Source organism: Sorghum bicolor, chromosome 5 (genome assembly GCF_000003195.3).
Source record: "Sorghum bicolor cultivar BTx623 chromosome 5, Sorghum_bicolor_NCBIv3, whole genome shotgun sequence".
NCBI classification, from domain to species: Eukaryota; Viridiplantae; Streptophyta; class Magnoliopsida; order Poales; family Poaceae; genus Sorghum; species Sorghum bicolor.
In genome coordinates, this window is record NC_012874.2 from 1583763 (window position 1) to 1611064 (window position 27302).

Here is a 27302-nt window from a genome sequence, read left to right on the forward strand (position 1 = left end):
TTGACTCTTTAAAAAATCATAGTAAATCACTAAAAAATTCTAAAATGGAAAATACAATTTTATTAGACTCTACATGAATATATCTACATAATGAATATATAATATGATATAGTTTAGTATAAAGTTTTTGCTATGAAGGTTTACATAGTGAATATATAGTATACTACGGTTCCTCACAACCCAGATTCAATGAGTCGAGAGGAAGGAGAGAAAGGGATGAGGAAAGTGTCTGGCGCCGTGACAAATCCTTGATCGGAGATGGGCAAGGATGGGGTGGCGGAGGAGGTGCCGGCGGCGAAGACCAAGAAAGTGATGAGGAGGCTTCCCCAATATTAAATTAGGTCAACTCCGTCCTGGCGATGAAGCCCATGCAGCCGGCCAGGTTTCCCCCGGGGTCGGAACCAAAGCTGATCTTCGAGGAGTGCTGGCGCCAGTCTGCCAGGGTGAATGAGCTCATGAGGGGCAATCACGACCACATCTGCAGCATCCAGGAGTACTACCGCGCCGTGAGCTCGACACCAAGGGCTATGTCGAGGTCGAGGTCGAGGTCGAGGTGGAAGTCTCTGATGATGGATTCTGAAGCCAAAGCCCACTGAACTTTTCTAACATATGTACCAAGTTATTTATCCGGTTCAGTTAGTTTTCTCTCGAATGCATGCTGTCGTATTGTCGTCGACCATAGCAGCACATGTACCCGGTTGAGTTCAAAAGTTAAAAAGCCTTCCAGCCTTTTAACAATAAAAAATGAAGGTTCAGTTCGTAGATATATATGTTGTCACAAGCTGTCCATAGTTTTTAGTTTGGTAAATAGTCTATATTTAATACTTCATACATGTGTCCAAACATATGATGTGATAGGAATAAAGTTTAATAAGAGGAAGCAAACAAGACCTCAGCATCAATGTCAGATAAAGGTGTACTCCCTCGTCCCTCCATCCCAGAAAAAGTGTCGTTTGATGAATGGGCACATGTATCAAGGGCACGCAAAAATGATGCTGGTGCCCCTATATCTTCTAATTATTACTGCATGGTCTTGCATATCAATCTGGAGCTCCTCCCATTCTAGATCTAGATCCCATCCGCGAACAAGACCATGGCCGGCTGTTGACCTCGGCTACCACGCACAAAAGGCATGGAGGAGGGAGTGTCAAAAGAGAAGAGGAGAAAGACCCACGCCGAAGAGAAGACAAGAGAGAGCACCGACCTCCCATCGGTGTATGGGCCGCGCTCATCTCCCCATCTTCCTCGTCGGCGCAAGGCAGTGCCCGTCCTGCACGGCCTCCTTGTCGGTGCACGGTACGCACCCACCCCGCCAGCCTCTTCGTCGGTGCCCGGACCACGCCTGTCTTTGTTGACGCCCACATCTGGACGCTCGGGGGAGCGCTCTTCCGCACCGCTGCGACGGCCTCTCTGAGCGCACGACATCTTCGACTCAGCGGCTTGGGAGAAGAAGAGTTGGAGGGGCGCCAATGGTGGAGACGGGAATGGGGCCGGCGGAGGAGAAACATGAGGGAGGGTGCCAGGCTTCCAACGGCAGAGGATAAAGATGAGAGTGCTAGGCTTCCAACGCGCTGTAAAGTGAGGCCCTGTTTAGTTCCCCACCAAAATTTTTTTCATCCATCCCATCGAATCTTTAGACACATGCATGAAACATTAAATGTAGATAAAAAAATAAACTAATTACACAGTTTAGTTGAGAATCACGAGACGAATCTTTTAAGCCTAGTTACTCCATGATTAGCCTTAAGTGCTACAGTAACCCACATATGCTAATGACAGATTAATTATGCTTAATAAATTTGTCTTGCAGTTTCCTGACGAGCTATGTAATTTGTTTTTTTATTAGTTTCTAAAAACCCCTCCCGACATCCTTCCGACACATCCGATGTGACACCCAAAAAATTTTCATCCACAATCTAAACAGGCTCTGAGAGGGAGTGGATGAAGGCGAGCCGACAAAGGGAGCAGAGTACTTTGTGGGAGGTACGGTAGTACTTTCGTTTGTTTGTGGCAAATATTGTCTAATCATAAACTAAGTAGGGTTAAAAGATTTATTATCTAGCGATTTATAATTAGTTTTTATTTTTGTCTACATTTAATGTTTTATGCATATACCGCAAGATTCGATGTGACGAAGAATGTTGAAAAGTTTTTGGTTTTTGGGGTGAACTAAACAAGGCCTGCTTTTCATAGATTACTAAATCCAAGGCTAACCCTTGTTTCCGTGGATGTCTCGATCAATGCATGTCGTTGTACGTACCGGCGGCAGGCGGCAGCAGCCGGAGTGACAGAGACGACGACAGTGACAATTAAATGACGACCTAGCTAATTAATCGATACCATCAATGATCGATGCATAAGATAAGGGGACGTACGCCTAGCCAGCCAGCCATATATATACCTGCTGCCGGGCATCGTCCAGCTCGGTCGATCGATCCCCAGCCGGTTGCTGCTGCCGCTGCGCGCTGCTGCTGCAGGGAGGTCAGGGAGAAATGGCGAAGCTCTCCAGGGCGACCGTGCTATTGCTCGTCGTCGTCCCTCTGTGCATGTACACCTTCGCCTTGCTCGTCGGCGTCCAGCTCGGGCAGGCGCTGGAGAGGAATCCGGACGTGAGACTCAGGTGGACGCTGGAGAAGTTGATTCCAAAAAGCCTAGGCGGAGTCGTCGAATTCACCTGGCGAGGGGCCACCTTCGACCACCGCTATGTCACCAAGGCGGTCGCCAGCATCTCTTCTTCTAGGGTAGAGATCTATGCATCCACTGCTAGCTTGCTTTGTGTCGTCGCCATAAATAACAGATCGAGGTGACTTGCTGTTATCGCTACGATCATCGACGTACGTGCTTGTTTCAGGAGCTTATTTGGGATACCAATGTTTCGGGACGAGGAGGAGGAGGAGGAGGAGGAGGCAGGGGTCATTTCTTCGTTAACGGCGGAGTAAGAGAAGTTGCAGTACCTGCCGTTGTGGCGTCGAGAAGCAGCGGTGTTGAAAGCTCGTCGTCGTCGGCGGCAAAGCAACCCTCCGGCGCCGATGCCGCCATCACTCTCCCTTCTCAGTCGATGCTCTTACAAAGACAAAGAGAACTGATGCTCTTACAAAGACAAAGAGCACTGCAAATGCAGCTACTATCCCAAGTATCCAGAGATACTACAAGCAATAATCACACTTCGGTACGAGTACACACGGTTCAATTTCTAGTACTAATCTTTCTTTTTCTTTTTTTTTAATTATTATATTACAATAATTTTTGTGTCTTATATATAATTGTATAAAATACTAGCACTAGCAGTATGAATATGAATAATGGATGGATGCAGCCAAGGGGTGTGATCAGCGTGGGGCCGTGGGGAGGATCCGGCGGGCAGCCGTTCTACATGCGCGGGGCCAGCGCTCCTCGCCTTCGCAGCATCGTCCTCTACCATTCCGGCGCCATCCACTCCCTCTCCTGTGAGTACACCCTCGCCGGCGACTATGACGGGCCGCCGCCGCCGCCCCGAGTGGCTGGTCCGTGGGGCCTCCCGTATTCCTTCGGCTCCAGAGGAGTTCGTGCCAAGGTAATCACCCACATCGAGATGATCTTCTTCCTTGTATATATGCATGCATTTTTCGCTCTTTGCAAAGTGGCGTTTTGGTTAGGACATCAAAAAAAAAAAATGCATAGCTGGTTAGAGACTTATGTCTAGAATTTATGTTAATTATTTTTTCTAGCGCTAGAGGCTCAGTTATGGGTCTTCAATTAGTAATAGTAGTATTAGATCTATTTTATTTCATGAAAAAATGACCCACATTTAGGCCCTGTTTGGTTCCCCTTGCTAAATTTTAGCTAGCTAAACTTTAGTCACTTTAGTAGCTAAAGTTCCAAACACATTGACTAAAAGGAGCTAAAATAGTTTAGTTCCATTAGTCACTCAAGAGTAGCTAAAATAATTTTAGCTAGCTAAAATTTAGCAAGGGTAACCAAACGGGGCCTTAGTATACCCACCTTTGCTATTCTCAAGCATAATCTAGAGTAAGCCAACAAATGTGCATCTAAGTTATAGACCTATATACCACTATGATAGATTGTCTCTAGCGTGTTTGAGTGTATGAAAAGTTACAACTGAAAGTACTGTTCACTGATTTGTTGTGAGAGAAAAACACTGTTAAATGGTTGGCAGATTTGGTAGATAAGCTTAAGCGATCAGGTAAGTAGCCCCTTAAATGTGCATCTAAATATCCACATAAACCATCATTAAAAACATATTAAATAAAGTATCCTATAAATATACATCAAAACTACCAATATCTACTAATACAAAAAAGTATCATATCTCCATGAATTCCACGTATATATGTTTCTAAATTACCCACTTCTATCATTATTAATATATTAAAATCTAAATTAAATTTAAAATACATGATTTGTCATCATACAAATGAAGTATATATACGTACATACATACATGTGCGGTAAATATGTATTTACATGTTTTACTAATCATGAATTTTTTTCTTAATTAGCGACACACCGAGGACTCTAACAATCTAATTAAATGTTATTAATACCTCATGATAGTTAGTAAGTTCTTACTTTAAATAAATTTAACAATATTTTATTAAAACGTTATGACATATCTATATTGATACAAAAATCTGAAGTACCCATATAATTTCACCAGTATCTCGATCAATTGAAGGGATTACAAAAATAACATTCTTAGTTTTTGATATTTTTTTGATTACCAATGATATATATTATTCAGTGCAAATGGCATAAAATATATTTTGAATTATATAGAAAATGAAATAGTATCATTTTCATGTGGGTCACAGTTTCCTTGGCGGTTTAACACAGACACGAAAAATATTTTCTTGACTGTTAATTTCAAGTCAACTGGGAAATAGGTGACACTGATAGGACAATTTATTTATTTTGATGGTTATCCAACCGTTCGGGTAATTATTCTTTTATCCTATGAGTTTCTAACTGCCAGGAGGATTAATTTTCATTTTGATATTGAATGTTTTTTTGATTTAAACCGACAGAAATAAAATCCTATTCCTAACGGTTTTTAGTTTCCCTGGCGGTTGAGCACGACATGAAAATAAAAAAATCTGTGACGATGCACCGTCAGACATTTGTTTATTTTTCCTGTCATGCTAGCTATGACTCTTATTCCATGACTGCACCGTAAGGAAAATTGATATGAATTTCCTGACAGCATTTCTGTTTTCCTTAATGGTAAATGCACTGTCAAGGAAATCAACGTTTCCAGTAGTGTACTATCCTCTTGTGTTTAGTTGATTAAAGGTCCACCAACAATTTTGAATACGGTGGTTCAGGGATTCTATGCCATTGTAATAATTAAGAATGTAGTCTATACTAGAAAATGTGCGGCCATAACTTAAGCTAAGGTGTTAAATAAACACAAATTGAGGACATGCGGAGGAGTGATATGCAGAGGGAGAAAAATTATGCGTATAGATAAAAAATAATATATAATTTTTTTTATCATGACGTGATAGGAACTACGGTGGATAACTGGATATTGTATAAGAACATGAACAAAGAGATAGAGCCAATGCTTATTTTGATAACTTATCGGTACTATATTTATGCATGAGCTTTCATTCATACTTATGTCTTGGATACAAGAGCAAGCTGGGGTTGACACCAATCTTAGGCTTTATTCACATGTAACCAGATTCGCATCAATTAACATATATTGTGTTAGCTAGTTAGGATAAATTAAAGTAAAACTTGAACCAAATTTCACCTCAGTCTACCTCAACGTATAGATTAATATGCATCCTCTGACAACATCCAAATTAACAAAACCTCAATAAATATACGTATTAATTCTTGAGCAGATCGACTTGGCTTCAGGGGAGTATATCACTGCAGTGGAGGGGACGACGGGGCACTTCGCGAACGTCCCCGGCGTGGTGATCACCTCGCTGACGTTTCGCACCAGCGCCGGCAGAACACACGGGCCGTTTGGCAGCGTGGCAGCAGGGTCGTCGCACTACTTCTCCATCCCAGCGGCGGACGACGCCTGCATCGTCGGCTTCTGGGGACGCTCTGGCTGGCTTCTTGACGCCATTGGAGTTTACATGAAGCCTTCTTGCTCATCATCATACTACACGGCGTACAAGAAATACTATGCATCCAGACGTCATGGACCAAATTAATACTGCTAGTGTATACCGTATACGTACTTAGAGTTCTCCTGCAACAGCTCCGGCACTACATTGGAGCCTTGGAGGTCATACTTTGTACCATCAAATCGTATCCTTACCCAAGCCACCTCCGGTTGGCAGAAGTGAGGGTGTCATAAAACATGAGCATCTACAAAGATCACGTATATATACAGTGACCGAAATGTGCAACAAATTTGGCTCATAACTCAATTCTTGTAATAAAAATGGCCATCCAAAGGATGCGAAGAAACGCATTGAAAAAGCTCACTGTAGTAGCGAGGAGTGTATGTCTGATTCCATATGTTTTTACACATTGCTGACAGTAGTTTCAAGACCGAGAGAAAAAAAAAGTGTCTTTCCTGTCGGTTTCAGAAGGTCGACAAAGACTATTCTCGAGTTCATGTCGTTAAAAGTAAACCGACAAGAAAACCATCAACCTTCAAGGATTTTTCGCCTCCTGGTATGTTGTTGCTTGGCCTTCTTTCCTTGAATTTTGATGTCCCCATCCACGTCGTTGCGCCGGCTGCTAATTGACAGAAACAAGACGACACAAACAACTAAACTGAATCCATAAATATGCTAAGCTCTGGATCCATAAATATTTGTAGAATCAATAAGCTGTAAAAAGAAGAGCATTGGTTCGTTGCATATATATGGCGACGCCTATACATGATTGGAGTGGTCTGGCTGCCGTCTGTCCGCCAGCACCAAACTTGGTTGCATTGTGTTGTGCCCAAGTATAATAGAATCCAACTCCATCGTCGTCGCCGTTGCTTGGGAAATAAAGGGGAAGAAATGGCACGGCTCCTTAAACTTATCAGTCGAATCTGCCAATCATTCAGATATATTTTTCTCTCATCTCATAATAAATCAACGCTTTCTATTATGGCTTATCAGCCAAACAAAGAAACCCACATGTCATGGCCCTGCTGCTGCAACTGCACCTGCACTGCATGCATGCACCAGTCATTTATTTGCTTCTTTTGTTTCCATTCCAGGAACTCTGAGAGAGAGAGAGAGAGAGAGAGAGAGAGAGAGAGAGAGAGAGAGAGAGAGAGAGAGAGAGAGAGAGAGAGAGAGTAGGGTATGATGCAGTTCGGGCAAGGTTGCACACCGGCGCTGAAGCTGTGCAAGTTCTGACGGAAAGCTGTCGTCTTGGAAGGTCTATGCAGCCAAAGCAGCAACATCCTTGCAGGCCAAGCGTTGATATAGAAAGCAATGCTACTCAGCCCAAGGCCAGGAGATACCGGGCTGGTCGTAAAAGCGGTTGATGCGGATGTTGATACTGATATTGATTCGTTGTGAAATAAAAACACTGCTGGCTGACCGTATTTTGGCTGAACTCAAAGCAACCACCCTACATCCCTACCTCACTACATGTATGTCTGGTATGGACGAACTACATCTACCTTTTGAGAAGTACGTTGAGATAAAGCAAGTTTCTTTTCTTCTCTTCCTCCAAGATGACGTAGGTACATGCTTGGGCTACAAATACATCGCAGCCGAGAGTGATCATCGTCGGGCCATGGGGCAGACCCGGTGGCGAGCCATTCCGCATGCGCGGCACCAGCGTCCCTCGCCTTGGTGCCACCATCGTGTATCATTCTAGCGCTGCCATCCACACCTGAATTGGCCTGCGAGTACTCCCTCGTCGGAGACGATAAAGACGCCAATGGCGAGCAGCGAGTCCAAATGGCGGGTTCATGGAGCATCCCGCATTCCTTTGGCTCAAGAAGAGTTCGTGCCACGGTGACCCCATCGACCCCCTCTATATGTATGCATGTGGATTGGAAAGCTACATTTCGATATGGGTAAATTCTTGTGCAGATCGAGATGTATGCAGGGGAGTTGATGTACCCACACCTAGAGACATGGATGAAAGAAACTTTTGTCTTCCCAAAGCTTCAGTGACTATATTGCGTATACGTGTACGTTGTTTACAGTAACTGGTTGAAGAAGGACCGCTCCATCCATGCTCATGTTATGTACTCTATGTTTGTGCTTTCAGAGTTCAGACTGCCTAGTATATATAGTCTAGACTCTAGAGTCTCCGGTTATATACAGATTACTTCACTGTCGACAAGTGGCTTTATCACAGTAGTGATATGTTTGTCGGTTCATGGTTTGAGCTGCCAGTGATAAGGACATTTACTCCTGGTTCTTCAGGACCCTGACCATTTTTGAATTTTTAACTTAAGAACCATAGTGAAGGGTTATCATTGTCCGTTCGTAATCAACAAAAGTGATGGCCCAATAGTGAAGGTTACTTCTCTTCCATGCATGGACCATGTATGGATCTATCCATGTGCTGGAGGCAACTGTTGGGACATGCCATATTCAAATGGACCAAGTCCCTTAGAAGAGGGCCTAACTAGAGCCATTGGAGTGGCATGTAAAACCAACCCCCACTGAGGGGTCGCTTGTAAATTTCCACTTGCCTATATAATGCCCATTATCATGAGGGCAAGGGGGCTCTCTCCACTCTCACTATTTTTTCGCAAAACCCTAGCAGCTGCCTCACTCTCCCCCTCATCTGTTGGAGCCTTCAATGGTAGGCCTTCTCCGTAGAATCTTTGCACTAGACCATTGTTGTGCAGCCTTCTCTGCACAGCCTCCGTCATGGAGCCTTCTCCACAAATCCCTTACAGGGAACAATCATCAAACCTCCATCTGAGGCCTTTGTTCCAGGCCTTCGCCTGGACCGTCGTTGAGAAGCCTTATCTGGCTAGACCTTCGTCTTGGACCTTCGTCGAGAAGCCTTCTCCAGCCAGGCCTTCATCTCGGACCTTCGTCGAGAAGCCTTCTCCGGCCAGACCTTTGTCTCAGACCTTCATCGAGAAGCCTTCTCCGACAGGGCCTTTGTAGTCGACCTCCTCTAGCTTGGCCTTCGTCACCGGCCTTCATCACCGACCTCCTCCGGCCAGGCCTTCATCGCTAGCCCCCTCCGATCTGGCCTTCATCACCTGCCTCCTCCGACCAAGCCTTCGTCACTGGCCTCCTCTAGCCGAGCCTTCGTCGCTAACTTTCTCCCATCGTCCTTCTCTCTCTGGCCTTCTCCCGAAGACCTTCTCCCACCGACCATCACCAAGGGACCCTCTTCAGCTAGCAATCTCTGAGGAGCCTCCATCTCTCAACCCTGTTTGGGACGCTTGTCCCAACATTGGCGCCCACCGTGCTCGGCACGAGTAATTTTTTTTTGAGAAATAGGAGGTTCCAACATGTTAGACAACCTTCACTAAGCCTTTGTTTGCAGCCTTCACTCGTGAAGCCAGCCTTCTTCAACAGCATTCATCAATAGAGTGAAGGATTGAACCTACAAGAACCCCCGAGGAAAGATAAGATCTTGGGGGCAAAGGTACAATTTGCTCGACCCAAAAATGATGGTACAAATAATGTTTACATTTTGCAAAAGAAAATCTCATATATCAACAGAAAGCAACCATTTTTCGGTAGGGTGACAAGAGTTTTGTTGTAGATTTGTTAGAAAAAGATAATCGCGCTGGTTTATAAAGAAAACCTGGCCAAAAACCATACAGCTTCGGTAAAGGCACCGGCACCGTGCCACAAAAAAAAACAAACTTGCTACGATCACCACCACCATTGCCACGCACACCCCTCCAATATTAATTAATACGACTGCCACATATATACACACCTCCGAACAATTATGCATGGCTGCCATGCATGCTCACGCGGTCACGCCTCCAACAACTACGACCCCTCTCTCAGACAGGAGAGCAGAGCACTACTACTACGAGAAACAAGGAGATAAAAAGGATAAGGGAAAAATTTTCTATGGAACCGGCTAATAAACTCCAGCCTCGGCTAAGAAAGTGAATCATGATCAACACCTAACATCTTCGGTGAGAAGAACATGTTCCAAGTGTGCAATTCTGTTGTTCACCTAATATTGTTGACAGGGATCAGCTAGCTTCTTATCTACGTACGTTGCTCGATCAACAGCCATATGGGGTGCTCACACACATTGCTCGATCAATGCATGCGATCACCAACGGATGTTGATGCGTATATTGATATACTCCCTCCGTCCCCAAATACTGCTATTTCTAGCAGATTTCAAACAGATTAGTGTGGCAAACAAAAGACCATTCTACCCTCAATTAATTTGGGTTCCACCATTTAATCATGCACGTTAAGTCATAGTTCTCTGGTTCCAACGAGCTGCATTTAATGCCAACTAAACAGATTTAAACAATTACCATGCGCCAAAATACTACTCCCTAGAAGAAATTAAATGGACTGGTGGACCACGAAAGTTCCCAGGAGAAATTAAATGGGCTAGTGGACCGAGTATGCTAGTAGAAATAGCAGAATATGTGGACAAAATTTTTTCCTAGAAATAGCAGTATTCACGGACGGAGGGAGTATATAAACTACTACTCAGTAGTATATATCATTATCTAAAAAAAACTCCGTAGTATATATATTTGCTTGATTTGTCCAACCATGTAATCCATGAAACAGGAAACAATGAACCCTACTGCCTGACCTATTGAATCCTTTTGTCGCTGTCGGAGTTTACTAGTACCAAGCGTTGAAGACCATGGCATTGCTGAATCCAAAGGTGAAGTATTCTTAGCTTGTTTCCTTGGATGTCTCGATGAATGCATGTCGTTGTAACGGCGGCCGGCAACAGCTGTTTGACAGAGACGCGACGACAATGACAAACAAATTAATGACCTAGGTAATTAATCGATACCATCAATATGATCAATGCATAAGATACAAGAGGATATGCCATAGCTAGGCAACCATATATACATGTATACCTGCCATCGTCGTCCAAGTCGACTGATCTCCGGCCAGTCGTTGTGTCAGGCAGGGCAGGGAGAGAAATGGCGAAGCTCTCCGGGGCGGCCGTGCTGCTCCTCGTCGTCGTCCCCCTGAGCATGTACACCTACGCCTTGCTCGTGGGCATCCAGCTCGGGCGGGCGCTGGAGAGGGGGCCGGACAACAGCGTCGGTGCTAGCGTCGAATTCACCTGGCGAGGAGCCCTCGACTACGTCACCAAGGTGATCGATCACATCGTCGACAATAGCAATAGCTCCACCTTGTTCATGCATCATCTCCATCCATCAGTTACATATACGTTGTGTTGGATCTCTTCTAAAGGTGTAGAGATCATCTATCCAATCAATCCCCTGCATGCGTCGTCGTCGTGTCATAAAAAGAGGTGATTAATTCGTTTGTCAATTGTCATGTACTTACTTGTTTCAGGAGCTTTGGGATATCAGTGTTTTGGGACGGCGACGAGGAGGCAGGCGTGGTGGAGTCAGAGAACTAGAACCCGTCGGTGTGGCATCATGGAGCACTAGTGATGGTGTTGAAAGCTCGTCGTCCTCCCTTCGTGAAGAAGCACTGGATTCCTACGTCGCCCTCCCTAAACTCCCTTCGGCTGATGGCGATGTTCTAAAGACAAACAGCAGGACAAATGCTAACTCAAGTACCCAGAGACACTACAATAATCACACTTCGGTACGTGCATATGCATGCATGCTTTAATTTCTACTACTAATCTTTCTTTTCTGTATTATTATTATTATTACTTCAGACTGTTTATATATGTACTTTTACAGTCGATCGAGATCAATTATTGTTAGCCACTACTGCAGAAATATATTTATATCCAATACTATTTTCAGCGCCAATTTTATTGAAACTCTTTGTGGTATTATATCACTATAAACTAAAACTGGTGGTGAAAATAATCTTTATTTACTGCCGGTTCAAGAGAGAGGAGCTAATGGTAACACAAAAAATTTTGCCTATATAAAAAGTAGTACTACTGCTAGCAGTATGAATATGAATATATGAATCTCTGAATAATGGATGGATTGCAATTGCATTTGCAGCCGAGGGGCGTGATGAGCATGGGGCCGTGGGGTGGATCCGGCGGGAGTCCGTTCTACATGCGCGTCGTCAGCGCTCCTCGCCTTGGTAGCATCGTCCTCTACCATTCCAGCGCCATCCACTCCCTCTCCTGCGAGTACACCCTCGCCGGCGACTATGAGGGCTCGCCGCACAGAGTCGCTGGTCCGTGGGGCCTCCCGGATTCCTACGGCTCCAGAGCAGTTCGTACCCAGGTAACGCCGATCGACCGCCCAGATCGATCCTTGTATGCATTTTGCTTGATTTAATTTGCTTGATTGGCATGCATCTGCGAACATATATACAAATAATTCCTGTGCAGATCGACCTGCGTTCAGGGGAGCACATCACGGCAATGGAGGGGACGGCGGCGCTCTTCGCGAACGTCCCCACCGTGGTGATCACGTCGCTGACGTTCCGCACCAGCGCCGGCAGAACGTACGGGCCGTACGGCTGCGTGGCCCCGGGGTCGCGCTACTTCTCCGTGCCGGTGGCCGACGGCGCCTGCGTCGTCGGCTTCTGGGGTCGCTCCGGCTGGCTTCTCGACGCCATTGGTGTTTACATCAAGCCTTCTTGCTCGTCGTCATCATCATCATCATTATCATACGCGGCGGCATACAAGAAGAAATATGCATCCAGACGTCAGGGACGAAATTAGTACGGCTACGGCACTGCGTATACTGTGACGATGATGCATGGAAACATAAATAAATAACAGCAAATCGCCCGGGCGTATATTGTAATAGACAAACTAAATCTGAGAAGACTTTTATTTGTGGATGGAGTGATTATCTAGCTGATCACTGGCATTTGTATGGCTGAAAAGACCTAAGCTGTGGTCAGACGCGTGGTCAATGTGGAATGCAAAACCTATACCAATGACTGTAAGAGAAAATTCATGTTCATGATGAGACGACAACGACATAGTACTCTTCGTCTCTGTTACATATGCAGACTATTCCAGCCGCCAAATCTGACTAACCATTGAAATCAAAACCGAAGATCACATATAACCAACGAACTGATCAGTAGTTAATTCAGTAAACACACCACACCACCACTGCGCCATGGATCATCATCTCGAGCAACAAGCAGCAGAGAGCGAGAAGAAGGCGGCAGTGAAGCTGCTGGGCTTCTGGGCAAGCCCCTACGTGCTCCAGGTGAAATGGGCGCTAGCGATGAAGGGCGTCGAGTACGAGTACACGGAGGAGGATCTCCGGAGCAAGAGCGCCGAGCTGCTGGCGTACAACCCCGTGCACAAGAAAGTCCCCGTGCTGGTCTACCATGGCAGGCCCATCGCCGAGTCGCAGGTCATCCTCGAGTTCATCGACGAGGCCTGGAACCACCGCGGCGACCCCATCCTCCCTCGCGACCCCTACCAGCGCGCCATGGCCCGTTTCCGGGCCAGGTTCCAGCAGGAAAAGGTCTCAGGACTCTCGGTCATCTTCTGCTATACTAGGACATTTGACCAGACATTGACCATGCATGAATCGAAGATTTTGAGATGAGGTGAGTGTGTGCTATTTCTAAAGTACAAGTACTAGTCTCTGATCCTCTGTTGCGTGCCTTGCAAATTCAGCCTAGTGTCTAGATGTTCAAAAAAACGCATTCTACAGAACTCTTCTATCCATATGCATGCGTCATAATCGGAAGCAAGATTTTGTACCTTAATAACTGAACCCACTACTACCGTCGAACTTGAGGCATCCCTCACTCTGAGTTCTACACATCCATCACCCTTCAGATCTCCTTACCACCGGTAGAACAACGCAGGCATATATCTTTGCTGGTGATTGGTGAACACCAACTGTAACGACGCAACAGGTCATCATCGCTGGTGATTGGTGAACACCAACATCAAAAACCAAACCGAGGTTCTTCATCAGGAATCGCAAGGTGATAACCTTTTCTTCCGTCGTCTTCTTTCAGTAAAGTTCGACCAAACAGCAATATGCATCTCCTCATCAGCTGATAAAACCAGCTAACGGCTTAATAGACATGTGCTGGCATTGGCATACAATGTTCGTAGCAAAAAAAAAAAAAAGATAAAACAAATAAAAATTCTCTGACGTCAAATCTTAACCCACCAAACAAACTATTTTCTCCTTCATCAAATTCTAACACTCCTAGACCCCACACAAAATCACTACTAATCGGCTCAGACATGCCGGCTAGCGGGTTGTCTTTTTTTTTACAGAGATAAACCCCGTTTTTATAGAAAGCAAATTGTTTGATACAAACACACACCACACACGCACTGGGAAAACCAACGTTTACATGCAGAGCTTAGCATCTAAATGAGACTGGACACAGCCAGCTAGCAACCAAACAAACTAACCGACTTAACAGCTACAAAAGCAAAGAAAAGACCAAACTCCCAGAAAACGCCGACTCCATCACACATCTTTGTGCAAATTAAGAAAAGAATCCATCACTCGTCTTGACACGTCTTCCAAATACCTTCACCAAGGATGCGCCACCTAAGAAAAGACGCTGAACCAAACAAAAACCAAAGTACTAGATTAAGCCAGCAAGAACCAAATACCCTGCTCAGAATGCAGATTACAAGATCAACCACTAAGACCTCTCGCCTGCAGACTTGTCTGTGTACAGAACATGTCAAATTTTTGCACATATTTATCCCTGTTCTAATCTATACCTAAATACCATCAGCTTGTTTAACACTGGCTAGCAAGCAGGGCGTGCCTATTGGGCACTTAAATACAGCTTATGAAAAAGAAACAAGGCTTCAACTTGCATAGACAAAATACAAAATATATTAGATCTCAACATTTCTCTTTAAGATCTGCTAGCATGTTGGTGCTCTCATACAGTACGGTTCAACGGTTCATGACAAGAAGAAACACATAAATAAAGCATAAAAAAGTGCCTAAAGTGGCAACTTGGGTGTGCTAGTCCTTAGGTGCATATAACACCATACTAGACTTTTCGTATCGGTAAAATTTCATGCATACTACTGGCCTAGAGAAACTCTGAAATGTTTGGTACAGCTCCTTGGCCTTGACTTCAGAAATTGAATGCCATAAATTTACTGTCATCTCTTTAATCTTTGTCCCCCAATCAAACAGTCGTTTCACAAAAGCAACTACATGTTCAGTTCCTCCCCATCCATTGACTTGTACTTCTTCAAGGTGATTCAATAAAAGTTCCTCTGTTTTCCACTCTACTTGCTGAAGGCATATGCAATCAGATGTGCATACAGTTTGGGCCTGACACTAAGAAGTATGAACTTAATAAAATTAATTGATGATTGAATGACAAAAATGAGAGAGTAAAATTGTCAAATTCCTGAACACTTTTGAGGTGCACCAATTTGTTGATATCAAGAACTACAAAAAAAAATTCAGCCTAGTAACTAGTTGCAGCAATATAATTTTAACCAACAGAAAAGATAGCACATAAGAGCAAATTTATGTTTATAAAATCACATAGAATTCCATGTAATAACAGAAATATGTTATTATTAAATGCGCAAAATTAAGGAGATTTTCAACCAATTTTAGTGCATAGGCTCTGAATGGACCTACATAGCCTTTATATTTTTCTTTTAAAAAATGAAATTACTAAAGCTAATTACTCCTTCAACTTTCTGTGCACTGCCATGTTATTTTCTACCTCTTATATACATTACCAAGGTTGATCCACATTAGTGTCATCCAACGACTCACTAGCAGAACCAACCGCATATTTCGAACAGGCTAAGAATAACTTGAAAGAGAGCAACTATTTACAGCCCAAATAGTATAACAACAGTTAAATCTACAGAGTAAAGTGCTACCATTGAGATATCAAACAAACCATACATCCAACAAAAAAGATACAAATGCAGGTTTCTTCCCGTTACTTCCCTGGCAACTTAAATACTTACTCCAGTAAGAAAATGACTTGTGTTTTACCTAGGAACCATGTCTACCTAAATACAAACACATGTTTTTTTTAAAAAAAAAAAACAGCATGCATCGGTATACCTTGAAAAATAGTTTCATAATGCTTTAAATTAATTTGTCTTTCAATATGTACTTTTACAAAAATTAATCGTCAAAAATGCCTTTTAGGGACCAAAGCGCTACCTTTTTCTGAGTCAGGAGAGAGTATTAGGTAAACAAAGAATAGGTTTACCTCTGATTTAGTAGCCACTAACTGCAGACTCAACCTTCTTAAACCAGTACACAATCTGAGAACATGGAATGTGCTGGCCTCAAAGGCATGTCCATTTGCCATTACAATTAGGCACAAAAATGTAATGTCTGGGAGCACTGCCATGTTTCCCATCATGTAGCCATAGTTCTCTATACCCTGTGTTTTCATAGGAAGTAAAACAAAGGGGGTCATACGTGACAGTTAGAAGGGGAATGAAACTGAAACCTATAGCTGTTTCAATGATTGTTGCTAGCTGACCATTGTTGTGAGCATAGACGTGCAATAAATCTAACAAGTTCATTCTGGGTTTCTTACAGAAAGCATGGCCATTGTGAGCTGCTTTGGACTATTTGTTCTCTAGAAAATACTTGGTATCTCATGTTTCTTGCAAATATAATGGAAAATAGTAATTAAGTCAGTGTGCTCAGCGATGTTGGAGGGACATGACTTCTACTCCCTCCATCCCAAATTGTAAGTGAGAATCTTGCAGAGGTGAGGTGGAGCTCACGGCGAGGCCCTGAAAACCCAGGAAGAAGATCTTGGTGGCCTGCTCGAAGCAGGGGAACTCAAAAGCGCCTCTCTGCGCGGCCTCCTCCTCGCCGCCGCTGTCGTCCTCCTCCGCATCTTCCACCGGACCGTAGGTTTTAAGGGTCAGGTCGCCGGAGACGCAGCGTGCGGCGGCGGGGAGCCAGGCCGCTAGAGACTCGGCGGTGGCGCCGTCGGCCCCGACGAGGAGGTCGCGGAGGAGCACGCCGTGGCCGTCGAGGGCGTTGCGCAACCGGTGGGGCTCGGGGGGCGAAGGGAAGCTGAGCACCGGGAGGAGAGGCCAGATGCGGTGCCAGCGGTGGGAGAGGACGCGGGTCCGGGCGGCGGCACGGTGGTGAGCTTGAGGAGGATGAGGACGAGGACGTCGTCATGGAGCGCACGAGGAGGAGAGCCCATGGCGCTTAGCGGCGCTCTCGCTGCCGCTGCTCAGCAGATCAGCTCCATCGAGAGTGAGAACGGGATGGGATTTGGGGATTTAGAGCATTACAAGAGATTAGCTAAATCATTTTTAAAGCTAAATTTAGCTATTGTTGAAGAAAAAAAATGTTTCCAACAGACTCTATAAACGACTCTTCAAATTTAGTAACTCTTTATTTCACCTTATTCACTCTCTATTTTTGGATAACATACCTCACTAGTCATTCTCTACAGAGTCTGTTGGAGTACTCTAATACTTCCTCCGTCCCTAAATACTGCTATTTCTAGGAGAAAATTTTGTCCATAAATACTGTTATTTCTACTAGCATACTCAGTCCACCAGCCTATTTAATTTCTCATCGGAACTTCCGTAGTCCACCAGCTCATTTAATTTCTTCTAGGGAGTAGTACTTTGGCGCATGGTAATTGTTTGAACCTATTTAGTTGGCATTAAATACAGCTCGTTGGAACTAGAGAACCATGGCTTAACGTGCATGATTAAATGGTGGAACCCAAATTAATTGAGGGTAGAATGGTCTTTTGTTTGCCACACTAATCTGTCTAAAATCTGCTAGAAATAGCAGTATTTGGGGACGGAGGGAGTACTTTTTTATCAAATATATTTTAGAGAGTAGCTAAATTAGTAAATTTGGCTAGTGTTTTTGGCTAATCTCTTGGAGATGCTCGGTGTTTAGTTTCCATAGAATCCAAAATGCAAAATGCCAATTACTTTGGAGTGATGAAATGTAAAATGCCAAAATTTTTAGGGCCATGTTTAGTTCCATCCAAAATACAGAATTTATTATTGTCATAAAGCTTCTTGAGGCTCATTTTGGATTTTTTTGGCCTCAAGAGGCCAAAATCCAAAATGGAGAATAACTACCTTTTTACCAAATAATTAACATTGTGTTTAGTTTCATTTTGCAAAATAATGGACCAAAACCTAAAATTTTTTGAGAGAAAATGGGAACTAAACACCCCTTCAGGCACACCAAAAATCAAAAAGTTTTTAAAATTCTTCGTCACATCAATTCTTACGGCACATGCATATAACATTAAATATAAATAAAGATAAAAACTAATAACACAGTTTGTAAAAATCTTTTAAACCTATTTATTTTATAATTGGATAATATTTGTGAAATAAAAACGAAAGTGCTAAAGATCAAAAAAAAAAATTTAACAAGCCTTAGTTCACGCACGATCGCATTTCGCGGTGGAATTTGGAGACTGGGGCCTTTGTTTATGCCTTGTTTAAGTTCAAAAAAAAAACCAAAAAGTTTTCAAGATTTCTTATCACATCGAATCTTACAGCACATGTATAAAACATTAAATATAGACAAAAATAAAAAATAATTACACAGTTTGCCTGTAAATCACGACATGAATCTTTTAAGCATGATTGGACAATAATTAGCAAATAAAAATGAAAATGTTACAATATCCAAAACCAAAAAGTTTTCAGAACTAAACAAGAAAAACTAAAAAAATTTCAAGATTCCTCGTCACATAGAATCTTGCGACCTTAAATATAGTCAAATAAAACTTAATTACACAGTTTATTTGTAAATCATGAAATAAATCTTTTAAGCCTAGTTAATTCATAATTAGACAATAATTACCAAATAAAAACGAAAGTGGGGGTTGATAAAATTAAACACACACTATAGTATTTTTTTATTTGACAATTACTATTCAAGTAATTAGACTTAAAATATTCGTCTTGTAAATTATCCTTTAGTTGTTGTTGTTTTTAGCTTTGCAAATATTACTCCCTGCGTCCCAAAAAGAGTGATGTTTTTGACCTTCACACATCGTGTTTGACCATTCCTCTTATTCAAAAATTTTCTCTAAATTATAAAATAAATAAATAATTATTAAAATATACTTGATGATAAAATAAGTCATAACAAAATATATGTTATTTAGACAAAAAAATTAAATAAGATGAATGGTCAAAATAAGATGTCTAAAAGTCAAAAACGACACTTTTTAAGGATAAAGAAAGTATATATTTAGTACTTTATGTATGTGTCCAAATATTGATGACGGGGCCTTGTTTACTTCCAAAAGATTTTGCAAAATGGGAATAATAGCATTTTCGTTTATATTTGACAAATATTGTCCAATCATGCACTAACTAGGCTCAAAAGATTCATCACACAAATTACAAGTAAACTGTGTAATTAGTTATTTCTTTAATCTATATTTAATATTCCATGTATGTGTCGTAAGATTCGTTGTGATGGGAAATGTGAAAAATTTTGTTCAATATTTTGGGAACTAAACAAGGGCTGATAAAAAAATCCTCTATAACCAAACAGGGTCCTGCTCGTGAACAGCAGTAGGTCGCCAAGAAGCCTTCTCGTCGATGCAGGCCTTAGTTTACGAATTTTTTTATTTAATTATTGTAGTATTTTTGTTTTATTTGGTAATTAGTGTCAATTATAGACTAATTAAATTTAAAAGATTCGTCTCGTAAATTATATGTAAACTATATAATTAGTTATTTTTTTATCTATATTTAATATTTTACGTTTAAAAATTTGATGTGATAGTACGAGAAGAAAAATTTTGAGAAGACCTAAATCTATGGGCGGATCAAGTGGGTGGCACGGGTATGGCATGGCATACCCTAGGCCCAGCCTAAAAACATACATATAAGTTTCATGCTCAATAGTTTTTTACTCATTATATCGAATCTTTGGACATATACAGAAAAAATAAAAACTAGTTGTATAATTTGGTTGTAAATCGTGAGATAAATCTTTTAAATATAATTAATCCATGATTGGACACTAACTATCCAATAAAATAAAAATGTTACAGTAGCCAAATCCAAAAACTTTTCAGAACTAAACAAGGCCTCGATTGAAATAAACCTCGATTCCATGATTAGGCCTTGTTTACTTCCTAAAAATTTTACTTTTTTTTAAAAAAAATTCATAACACATCAAATCTTTCGGCACATACATGGAGAATTAAATATAGATAAAAAATAACTAATTGTACAGTTTACCTGTAATTTGCGAGACAAATCTTTTGAGTTTAGTTAGTCTATGATTGAAAGTATTTATCAAATACAAACGAAAATGCTACAGTATCTATTTTACAAAAAAAATTGCAACAAAACAAGGCCTTAATAGTTAATAGTTGTGTACCGAATTGTTGGATATTTTTTATGAAATTCTATCGAATTGATAAATATATTTTACTGGTTTGTATATGAAGATTTTTTTCGGCATACTCTAAGCAAAAATCCTGGTTCCGACACTGCCTAAATCATGTGCAAGGAGGTAACTTTCACCATACTGCATGCATGCATGGCGCCGTAGCCATGCCAACACAGTGCACAGTGCCTAGCACGGCGTCCCATCCCATCCCATCCCATCCCATCGCGGGTGCGGGTGCGAGTGCTGTTCCCCCTTTTCCCATCTGCACTGCACTGCACTGCACGCAGATTCGCCGAACCATTCCCTGCATTTCGGGCCGTGTTGTGCGTGGACCAAAAGTTTTCAAAAATACTGTAGCACTTTCGTTTATTTATGTTAATTATTATTTAATCATAGCCTAACTAGATTTTAAAGATTTGTTTCATAACTTTCGACCAAACTATGTAATTAGTTTTTATTTTTGTTTATATTTAATACTCAATGCATGTGTCTAAAGATTCGTTGTGACGGAGAATCTTAAAAAATTTTAGAATTTTGGGTGGAAGTAAACAAGGGCTCGGTTTCGCTTGGCCAAAACTTCGGCACAAAACCTTCACCAGCAATTTTCTTCAGGCCAGGGGAGCTGCAGCTACTATTTTCTCCAGGGAGGACGAAGTTGAAGGAGGGAGGACAAGGCGCCAAGGGGAGGAAGAGCACCCTATTCGCTAGATTATTTCTGCGACTGATGCTAATTTGTTCTCAAAAAGTACGAATAGTTCTAACTGATAAATTCAAGAGGATGGAGGATGGGGTAGCATTGAATTTAGCGCTTTAGAAACCAAAAATTCCCTTGGGTCTCAGACTTTTTATAGGTATTATGGATATATTTCACCATTTTTATCTACCATGGCAAGCTATTTTACTAAGGCCTTGTTTACTTCCACCCAAAACCTAAATTTTTTCAAGATTCCCCATCACATCGAATCTTTAAACACATGCATGAAGTATTAAATATAGACGGAAATAAAAACTAATTGTACAGTTTAGTCTATGATTGAATAATATTTGTCACATACAAACGTAAGAGATACTGTAGCAATTTTGCAAAAAATTTGGAAAGTAAACAAGGCCTAAATGTTTTTTCTTTAAAAATTAACGTTAAGAAGAGGCTGTGCCAAACAGAGCAGAAGTGCAGAACCCCTTCAGCATAACAGTAGTTTTAAAAAACACAGGCTAAATAAACCGAGGTAAAATATGCCTGGTAATTACCCTTCTCATTTCTTTGGCTGCTACCTTCTGCTGTCCTACAAGGGTGGTGATGGTGAAAAGAATAGCAAAAGGGGCAGGCCCGAGGAGTGCCGCATGCCTGCATCCATGACAAGAGGCATGGGCAAAATAGGACACAGGCTCTCCTGAGCTGAGGGCTGAGGCGATTCCACTTTGGAGGTTCTCTCTTCTCACCACTGCACTGCACTGCACCCGTGAGTGAGTGCTCTGCTCTCTGGTCCCAGCAGAGCAAGCAGTACCCCGCTCTCACCTCATCACTTTTTCCTGTCTGGCTTTTGTCCACTCCTCTAGGACTAGGAGAGTACAGTACCCTCTATTTTATTTCATTTGGATGTCTGTATGCAGCCACATCACTCACTACAACTGGCTGACAGGAGTACAGGAGTTGCTAGCCAAACTTTACCACACTTTATCTTAGACAAGTTTGATCAAGTTTGGCAAATGTTTGGTTGATAACTAAGTTTAGACATGATTCTTTTGGGCTCCACATGTCATAGAGTTAAAAAGTGTGGCAAGATTCTTTTAGGCATGGCAAAGTGTGGCAACTAATTTGCTAGCCACACTTTTTATGGCTTGCCACACTTGACTAAAGTTAGTTGTGGTAAACTATGGCTAGCATCCAAACATCCCCTTACACCATCTACTACAGTTTTAATTACCAGTATCATCATCATAACAGTGAGATCCATGCCACAAACGAGCATACGACGAGATGGACCTTTCATCATCATCTCCTTGATAGATACCGGTAGGAGCTACTAAACGACGACGACGACTACTACTACTATTATTTATGATGACTAGTACTTACTTAACTATCATGTACTTATTATTATAGGCCTAGAGCTAAAACAACCTAGACTTGTTGTTTCTTCTGTTGTTGCTGTTGCTGTTCCCTCCACTCTGAAGAAGAAGATACACCTCCAAAGTATTTGTTAAAAGCTTTTCTACGCTTTTCTACGCTTGCTTGATGATGGGGCCATCATAGTGAATCCCTGCACACAACCCATGAATAGACAATGATAACCATCAGGATTCAGGAGGTGGTGGAGGCTAATTTTATACTGGGGGAATGTATGCATCATGATTGAGCGGCTGATTGTTACAGCACTCTCAAAAAGACAGACACAGGAGCTGTTCATACTTACTCCCAGATTAGAGGAAAGGAGACCCCTTTTTGCTCCACTATTCACAGCCCAATGGCTTCATGCCCAGGAGAAAACCTGAAGAAGAAACACAGGTAAAACAATCTTTCTTTTCTTACCACATGAATTGCAATCAGAAAACATCATGTTGTAACTTCTTGTAGTAGGAACACCATGTGTATATAAAATCCAATCCTTTTCTAGCCCAACCCTACCCATGAGGCGAGCCCCATATACACATAGCACCTCTATTACACATTTATAACTACTACCAATGTACACAATACACATAGCACCTCTATTACACATTTATAACTACTACCAATGTACTAGCACTAAACAGGCTTGCCCTACCTTATCTAAGTTCTAGACGTACCAATGTAGCACTAATTTAGACCACAACAAAATACTTAAGGCACACAAGCCAAGACTACTACAACACACACCAATGAACAAGAACAATGGTATGTACAAATGATCATGGTTTTCTAACTAAGCTAGTATGACAGATTTAAGTTACTGAGAATGTACCTGGGCACCTGAAAAAAGCAGGAGTTGTATGGGGGCAGCTCAAGGGTGGATACAGCTGGGAAAAGGGCCGAAGCCAGATGATGAGGGCTGCTGTTGCTGATGCTACCATTCTGAACAGTTGCAGCAGTAACAGTATCAATGGAGGCCTTGGCGGGGGATGCAAAGGGGCTGTCAGGCAAAATGTGCTCCACCACGCCACTACAATTCATTCAAACGAGCAAGAAACATATCAATCCTGGATGGAAAAGATCAAGACCAAACCCAAAAGAAAAGGGGGACAACTTGCACCAAAGATACTGCTTAACAATAGCCATTAGTTTGTGGTCGTAAGTATCTTTTCTCCTTTCTCCTAACCTTTGACAGTGCATTTTCTTTTCCCCTTTTGTTACTTTCAATCAAGACCACCTATGAATGATCAGCGCAGCCTACACACCCCTCACCTCCTTTTACAATTGCTTTTAGAGGCATATTAGCTCCATGCCCAGAGAATAAACAGAGCACATAGACAAAAGGCATGCTTGATTCCTATCACATATTGGCACCCCCTCTTTGTCAAACTATAACCATGCATAACAGCATAAGGTAAAGTAGCAATTTGTTCTATACTCCTACCATGCATTAGTCCAGTTGTGGCAAAAGTATAGCAGAAGCAAACTATGGTGTGCGCTTGCTAAGGGCCTGTTTGGCAAGGCTCTCACGAGGGGCTCCTCGCAAAAACGGCTCCAGCTCCTCTGTTTTTTATAAAAAACAGCTTGTGCAGAAAAAACGTTTGGCAGAGCTGTGGAGGAGCCACCAGAGCCAGGGCTAGAGTGAATCCCTGCCAAACATGCCCTAAGAAAACTATGGCTTGCCTATAGTTATGTTTAGCATCCACAAACATCCATGCCCAAAGAAAACAAAAGCCCAATGCACTATGCTTTTGTTTCTCTATGCTGCCTTTTGTTTTTTTCCCATCCCTTTCCCCAAAAAGAAAGAAATATCCTGCGACCTTTAGTGCCCATTTTGCAAATATTTTAACTCCACAACAACAATCTTACCTTTCTTGGAATCCACAAGCAGCATTGGGTGTTGCTGTCACAGGACCATATTCCACCTTCTCCTCTTCCCCAGGGTTGACTGCCTGCTTCTGCTTGGGGCTGCCATCACCACCCTCTCCCTGCTGCTCCTCGTGCTTGCCTTCTGCATCAGCAGTTGCAGAGGCAGCAGCAGGAGCACTCATTGCAACGCTACTAGTACTGCTCATCCTCTCTGCGATCAGAAAAAAGCATGGATTCAAAAAGTCACAACCTTGCCAACACCTCACCAAAATGCTGCAATGCAAGAGGCAAGAACTTGTGAGGGTCAAGGAGTGGACCTTGGATGCCGGTGACATCCTCCAAATGGGAGGCATTGCCGCCATTCCCGTGGTTGCCGCTGCCTTTGCCATCAGCTTGCCCCAGAGACATGGGCGAACCTGCACCAACGGGGGAGCCGAGCCCGAGATGGTGGTGGCCCCTGCTCTTGAGGTCAAGCAGCTGCAGCCCCATGAAGCGGCGGCCTTCCAGCTCAATGGCTTGCTGCAGCTCGGCCGCCTGCTGCTGCTCCTCCAGCTTCCTCCTCAGGAACGCCTCATGGTTAGCCATGTTCCCGTACATCATCCTTGGTCCTAAACAACCCCAAACCCAGACCCAGCAAGTTAAATTAAATTAAATTAAATTAAATAAAACACCTGCAAATGCAATCTGCAAGAACTGAGGCCTTGTTTAGTTTGCAAATTTTTTGGGTTTTGGCTACTGTAGCACTTTCGTTTTTATTTGACAAACATTGTCCAATCATGGAGTAACTAGGCTCAAAAGATTCATCTCACAAATTACAGATAAACTGTGCAATTAGTTTTTATTTTCGTCTATATTTAATGCTTCATGCATGCGATCAAAGATTCGATGTAACGGGGAATCTTGAATTTTTTTGCCAACTAAACAAGGCCTGAATGTAATGCTGGAAGACAAGAACACCACACATGCAGGCAGTGCAGCCGGTGCTGCAGGTATCAGTTACTACCACTCACCGATCTGGGGCTGCTGGAGATCGTAGGGGTCCCTGGAATCCAGCAATCCGGTGGGCGACGTGCAACCGGCGAACTCGCCGACGCCATGGTGCGCGTGCTGCAGCTTCCTGCAACCAAACAAAACGATAAATAAAAACAAAAGCTGTTGAAACAATCAAACAAACAAGCAACCTGCGTGCGTTGCAAATGTGCAATGTGAAGGAAGAGAAGTATGGCAGGATGAGGATGAGATGCAGTGCAGGCAGTGCAAGGGAGAAGGAACGGACGGACCTGAACCTGTCGGGGACCTTGCCCTTCTCCTTGTAGGGCTTGACGAGCACGCGGGCGTCGCACACGAAATGCGGGTTGCCCTTGCTGAGGAGGACCTTCACCGTCTCGGCGTAGACGAAGGTGACGAAGCCGAACATGCGCTTCTGCTGGTACGGGATGCGCACGTCCTGCACCGGCCCGAACATGCTGCTCGATCCATCCATGGCAACCAGCAACGATGAGTCGGTTTCGTTTCGCTCGCCCATTATTGGACTGCTAGTGGAAACGAAACGGAAGAGAGCAGACAATAATGGCGGCCTGCTGTGCTGGGTACCTGAAGTAGTTGGACACGTCCTCCTCGCTGAAGGTGGAGTCGGCCGGGAACGTGAGGTAGATCTGCCGCGCGGCGGGGCTGCCGATGAGGTCGCCGCGGTCCATCCGAGGGGAGCGCACCGGGAACCTGTGCATGTCCTCGCCGCCGAGCACCATCCCCGCCGCCGCCGCCGCCCTGGAGCAGCAAAAACGCAGGAAATAAAAAATGGGAACCAAAATGCAAACGTTTGGTGGCGCGGCGCGGCGCGGCGGGTGTAAAAATGGCACCTTTGGGTGTCGCTCTGCTGCTGATGCTGCTGGAGCAGGAAGCTGAGGCTGACGCCAGCTCCTTTGGGCGACGGCGAGAACGGGTACGCGGACGCCATGAGCTGCGGCGGCGGCGCGGCGGCGAGGGCCTTGGCGCGCATGACGGCCATCTCCCGCTCCGCGGCGTCGTCCTCAGGCACGCCGTGGAGGAAGCGGCAGGAGGAGCCGTTCTTGCAGTACCCGCGCGCGTAGTACATGCAGGGCCTCCACGACGCGGCCGCCGCCTCGGCGTCGCTGAGCGAGAAGCTGCGGCAGTGGGCGCCGCCAGCGGGGGACCAGACGTCGTAGTCGTCGGCGTAGAACGCGTCGGCGGCGGCGCCGTCGTACCCGAGCTGGTGGTCGGCGAAGGGCGAGTGTTGGTGGTGGTGGTGGTCGGCGCCAGCGCCGGGGCTCGGGAGGCCCCAGGGCGGGCCGGTCTGCAGCGGGCCGAGCACGGGCGACGGCGGGGACGCGGGCTTGCCGTTGGCGGCGAGCTCGGCGCGCGCGGTGGCGACGAAGGCGTGGAGCAGGTGGTCCGGGCCGAAGGCGAGGCGGATGAGCTCCTTGTCGCTGTTGTCCTGGATGAGCAGCAGGCCCATCATCCTGGACGCGTTCTCCGGGTCCAGCTCCCGCACCCGGTCGAACACCACCTTGGTGGCCTCCCAGGCGTCCATGGCGTGCGCGACGGATCGCAGGACAGGAGCAGTCCGGCTCGCTCTTATCAGGTGGGGGGTCTGCTGAAGCGGAGGAGGAAGGAAGGGGAAGGGAGGTGAAAAGCGGCCGGATTTTACAGGGAGAGGGAGGAGGAGCGGGGTGGTGTGGTGTGGGGGCACGCTTGTAAAAAAGCTCTGCAAGGCAGCACAGGGAATTAAATAGGCTGATGCGAGCTGCTTGGCTGGCTGGCTGTTGTAGCCGAGTTGGGCTGTTGGAGACGATGCGGACGAAAAGTGGGCTCTCCTTCAGTTTCCCTCCATCAAAAATGGTGAGGAAATTGATGAGTTGGCGCTTGTTTTGCTTATGCTTTGCTTGCATGACAAGGAGTGAAGAACCAAGAGGGCCAAGAGAGACACCTCGGTTTGAA

At 44.0% G+C, this 27302-nt stretch overlaps 5 protein-coding genes across 6 annotated transcripts; 3 read left to right on the forward strand and 2 right to left on the reverse strand.

The window, feature by feature from the left end:
• LOC8067628 (salt stress-induced protein) lies at positions 3374–6170 on the forward strand. The gene is made up of 2 exons (XM_021461161.1): positions 3374–3553; positions 5850–6170. The coding sequence occupies exons 1-2, from the start codon at positions 3374–3376 to the stop codon at positions 6168–6170; spliced, it is 501 nt and encodes a 166-aa protein (XP_021316836.1).
• On the forward strand, positions 12059–12987 carry LOC8067629 (salt stress-induced protein). The gene is made up of 2 exons (XM_021460883.1): positions 12059–12283; positions 12391–12987. Exons 1-2 carry the CDS (start codon positions 12065–12067, stop codon positions 12724–12726), a joined length of 555 nt encoding a protein of 184 aa, XP_021316558.1. The 5' UTR covers positions 12059–12064; the 3' UTR covers positions 12727–12987.
• On the forward strand, positions 13059–14449 carry LOC8067630 (glutathione transferase GST 23). Its single transcript, XM_002448871.2, has 2 exons — positions 13059–13577; positions 13842–14449. The coding sequence occupies exon 1, from the start codon at positions 13136–13138 to the stop codon at positions 13574–13576; it is 441 nt and encodes a 146-aa protein (XP_002448916.2). The 5' UTR covers positions 13059–13135; the 3' UTR covers position 13577; positions 13842–14449.
• On the reverse strand, positions 14828–17138 carry LOC8067631. The gene is made up of 3 exons (XM_021460884.1): positions 16738–17138; positions 16209–16385; positions 14828–15304 (listed from the first exon to the last, which is right to left on the reverse strand). The coding sequence occupies exons 2-3, from the start codon at positions 16362–16364 to the stop codon at positions 14981–14983; spliced, it is 480 nt and encodes a 159-aa protein (XP_021316559.1). The 5' UTR covers positions 16365–16385; positions 16738–17138; the 3' UTR covers positions 14828–14980.
• Positions 22245–27286, reverse strand: LOC8083034 (zinc finger CCCH domain-containing protein 53). Of its 2 annotated transcripts, XM_021460728.1 has the most exons (9): positions 26204–27072; positions 25938–26111; positions 25625–25810; positions 25355–25461; positions 24662–24952; positions 24345–24555; positions 23308–23505; positions 22780–22854; positions 22245–22626 (listed from the first exon to the last, which is right to left on the reverse strand). In XM_021460728.1, exons 1-8 carry the CDS (start codon positions 26893–26895, stop codon positions 22821–22823), a joined length of 1893 nt encoding a protein of 630 aa, XP_021316403.1. In that variant the 5' UTR covers positions 26896–27072; the 3' UTR covers positions 22245–22626; positions 22780–22820. The 2 variants fall into 2 exon arrangements, with proteins under 2 accessions (XP_021316403.1, XP_021316404.1); XM_021460729.1 differs by lacking the exon at positions 23308–23505 and having other exon boundaries at positions 26204–27286.

Excerpts from the sequence above, each read along its gene's own strand:
- LOC8067628 (XM_021461161.1), top strand. The coding sequence starts at position 3,374 with ATGCGCGGGGCCAGCGCTCCTCGCCTTCGCAGCATCGTCCTCTACCAT. Across the intron at positions 3,554-5,849 it reads CCAGAGGAGTTCGTGCCAAG|ATCGACTTGGCTTCAGGGGA; the intron begins GTAATCACCCAC and ends ATTCTTGAGCAG.
- LOC8067629 (XM_021460883.1), top strand. The coding sequence starts at position 12,065 with ATGAGCATGGGGCCGTGGGGTGGATCCGGCGGGAGTCCGTTCTACATG. Across the intron at positions 12,284-12,390 it reads CCAGAGCAGTTCGTACCCAG|ATCGACCTGCGTTCAGGGGA; the intron begins GTAACGCCGATC and ends ATTCCTGTGCAG.
- LOC8067630 (XM_002448871.2), top strand. The coding sequence starts at position 13,136 with ATGGATCATCATCTCGAGCAACAAGCAGCAGAGAGCGAGAAGAAGGCG.
- LOC8067631 (XM_021460884.1), bottom strand. The coding sequence starts at position 16,364 with ATGATGGGAAACATGGCAGTGCTCCCAGACATTACATTTTTGTGCCTA. Across the intron at positions 15,305-16,208 it reads TAGTGGCTACTAAATCAGAG|TGTCAGGCCCAAACTGTATG; the intron begins GTAAACCTATTC and ends CATACTTCTTAG.
- LOC8083034 (XM_021460728.1), bottom strand. The coding sequence starts at position 26,895 with ATGGACGCCTGGGAGGCCACCAAGGTGGTGTTCGACCGGGTGCGGGAG. Across the intron at positions 25,462-25,624 it reads AAGGTCCCCGACAGGTTCAG|GAAGCTGCAGCACGCGCACC; the intron begins GTCCGTCCGTTC and ends GTTTGGTTGCAG. Across the intron at positions 24,953-25,354 it reads TCTCCAGCAGCCCCAGATCG|GACCAAGGATGATGTACGGG; the intron begins GTGAGTGGTAGT and ends GGGGTTGTTTAG.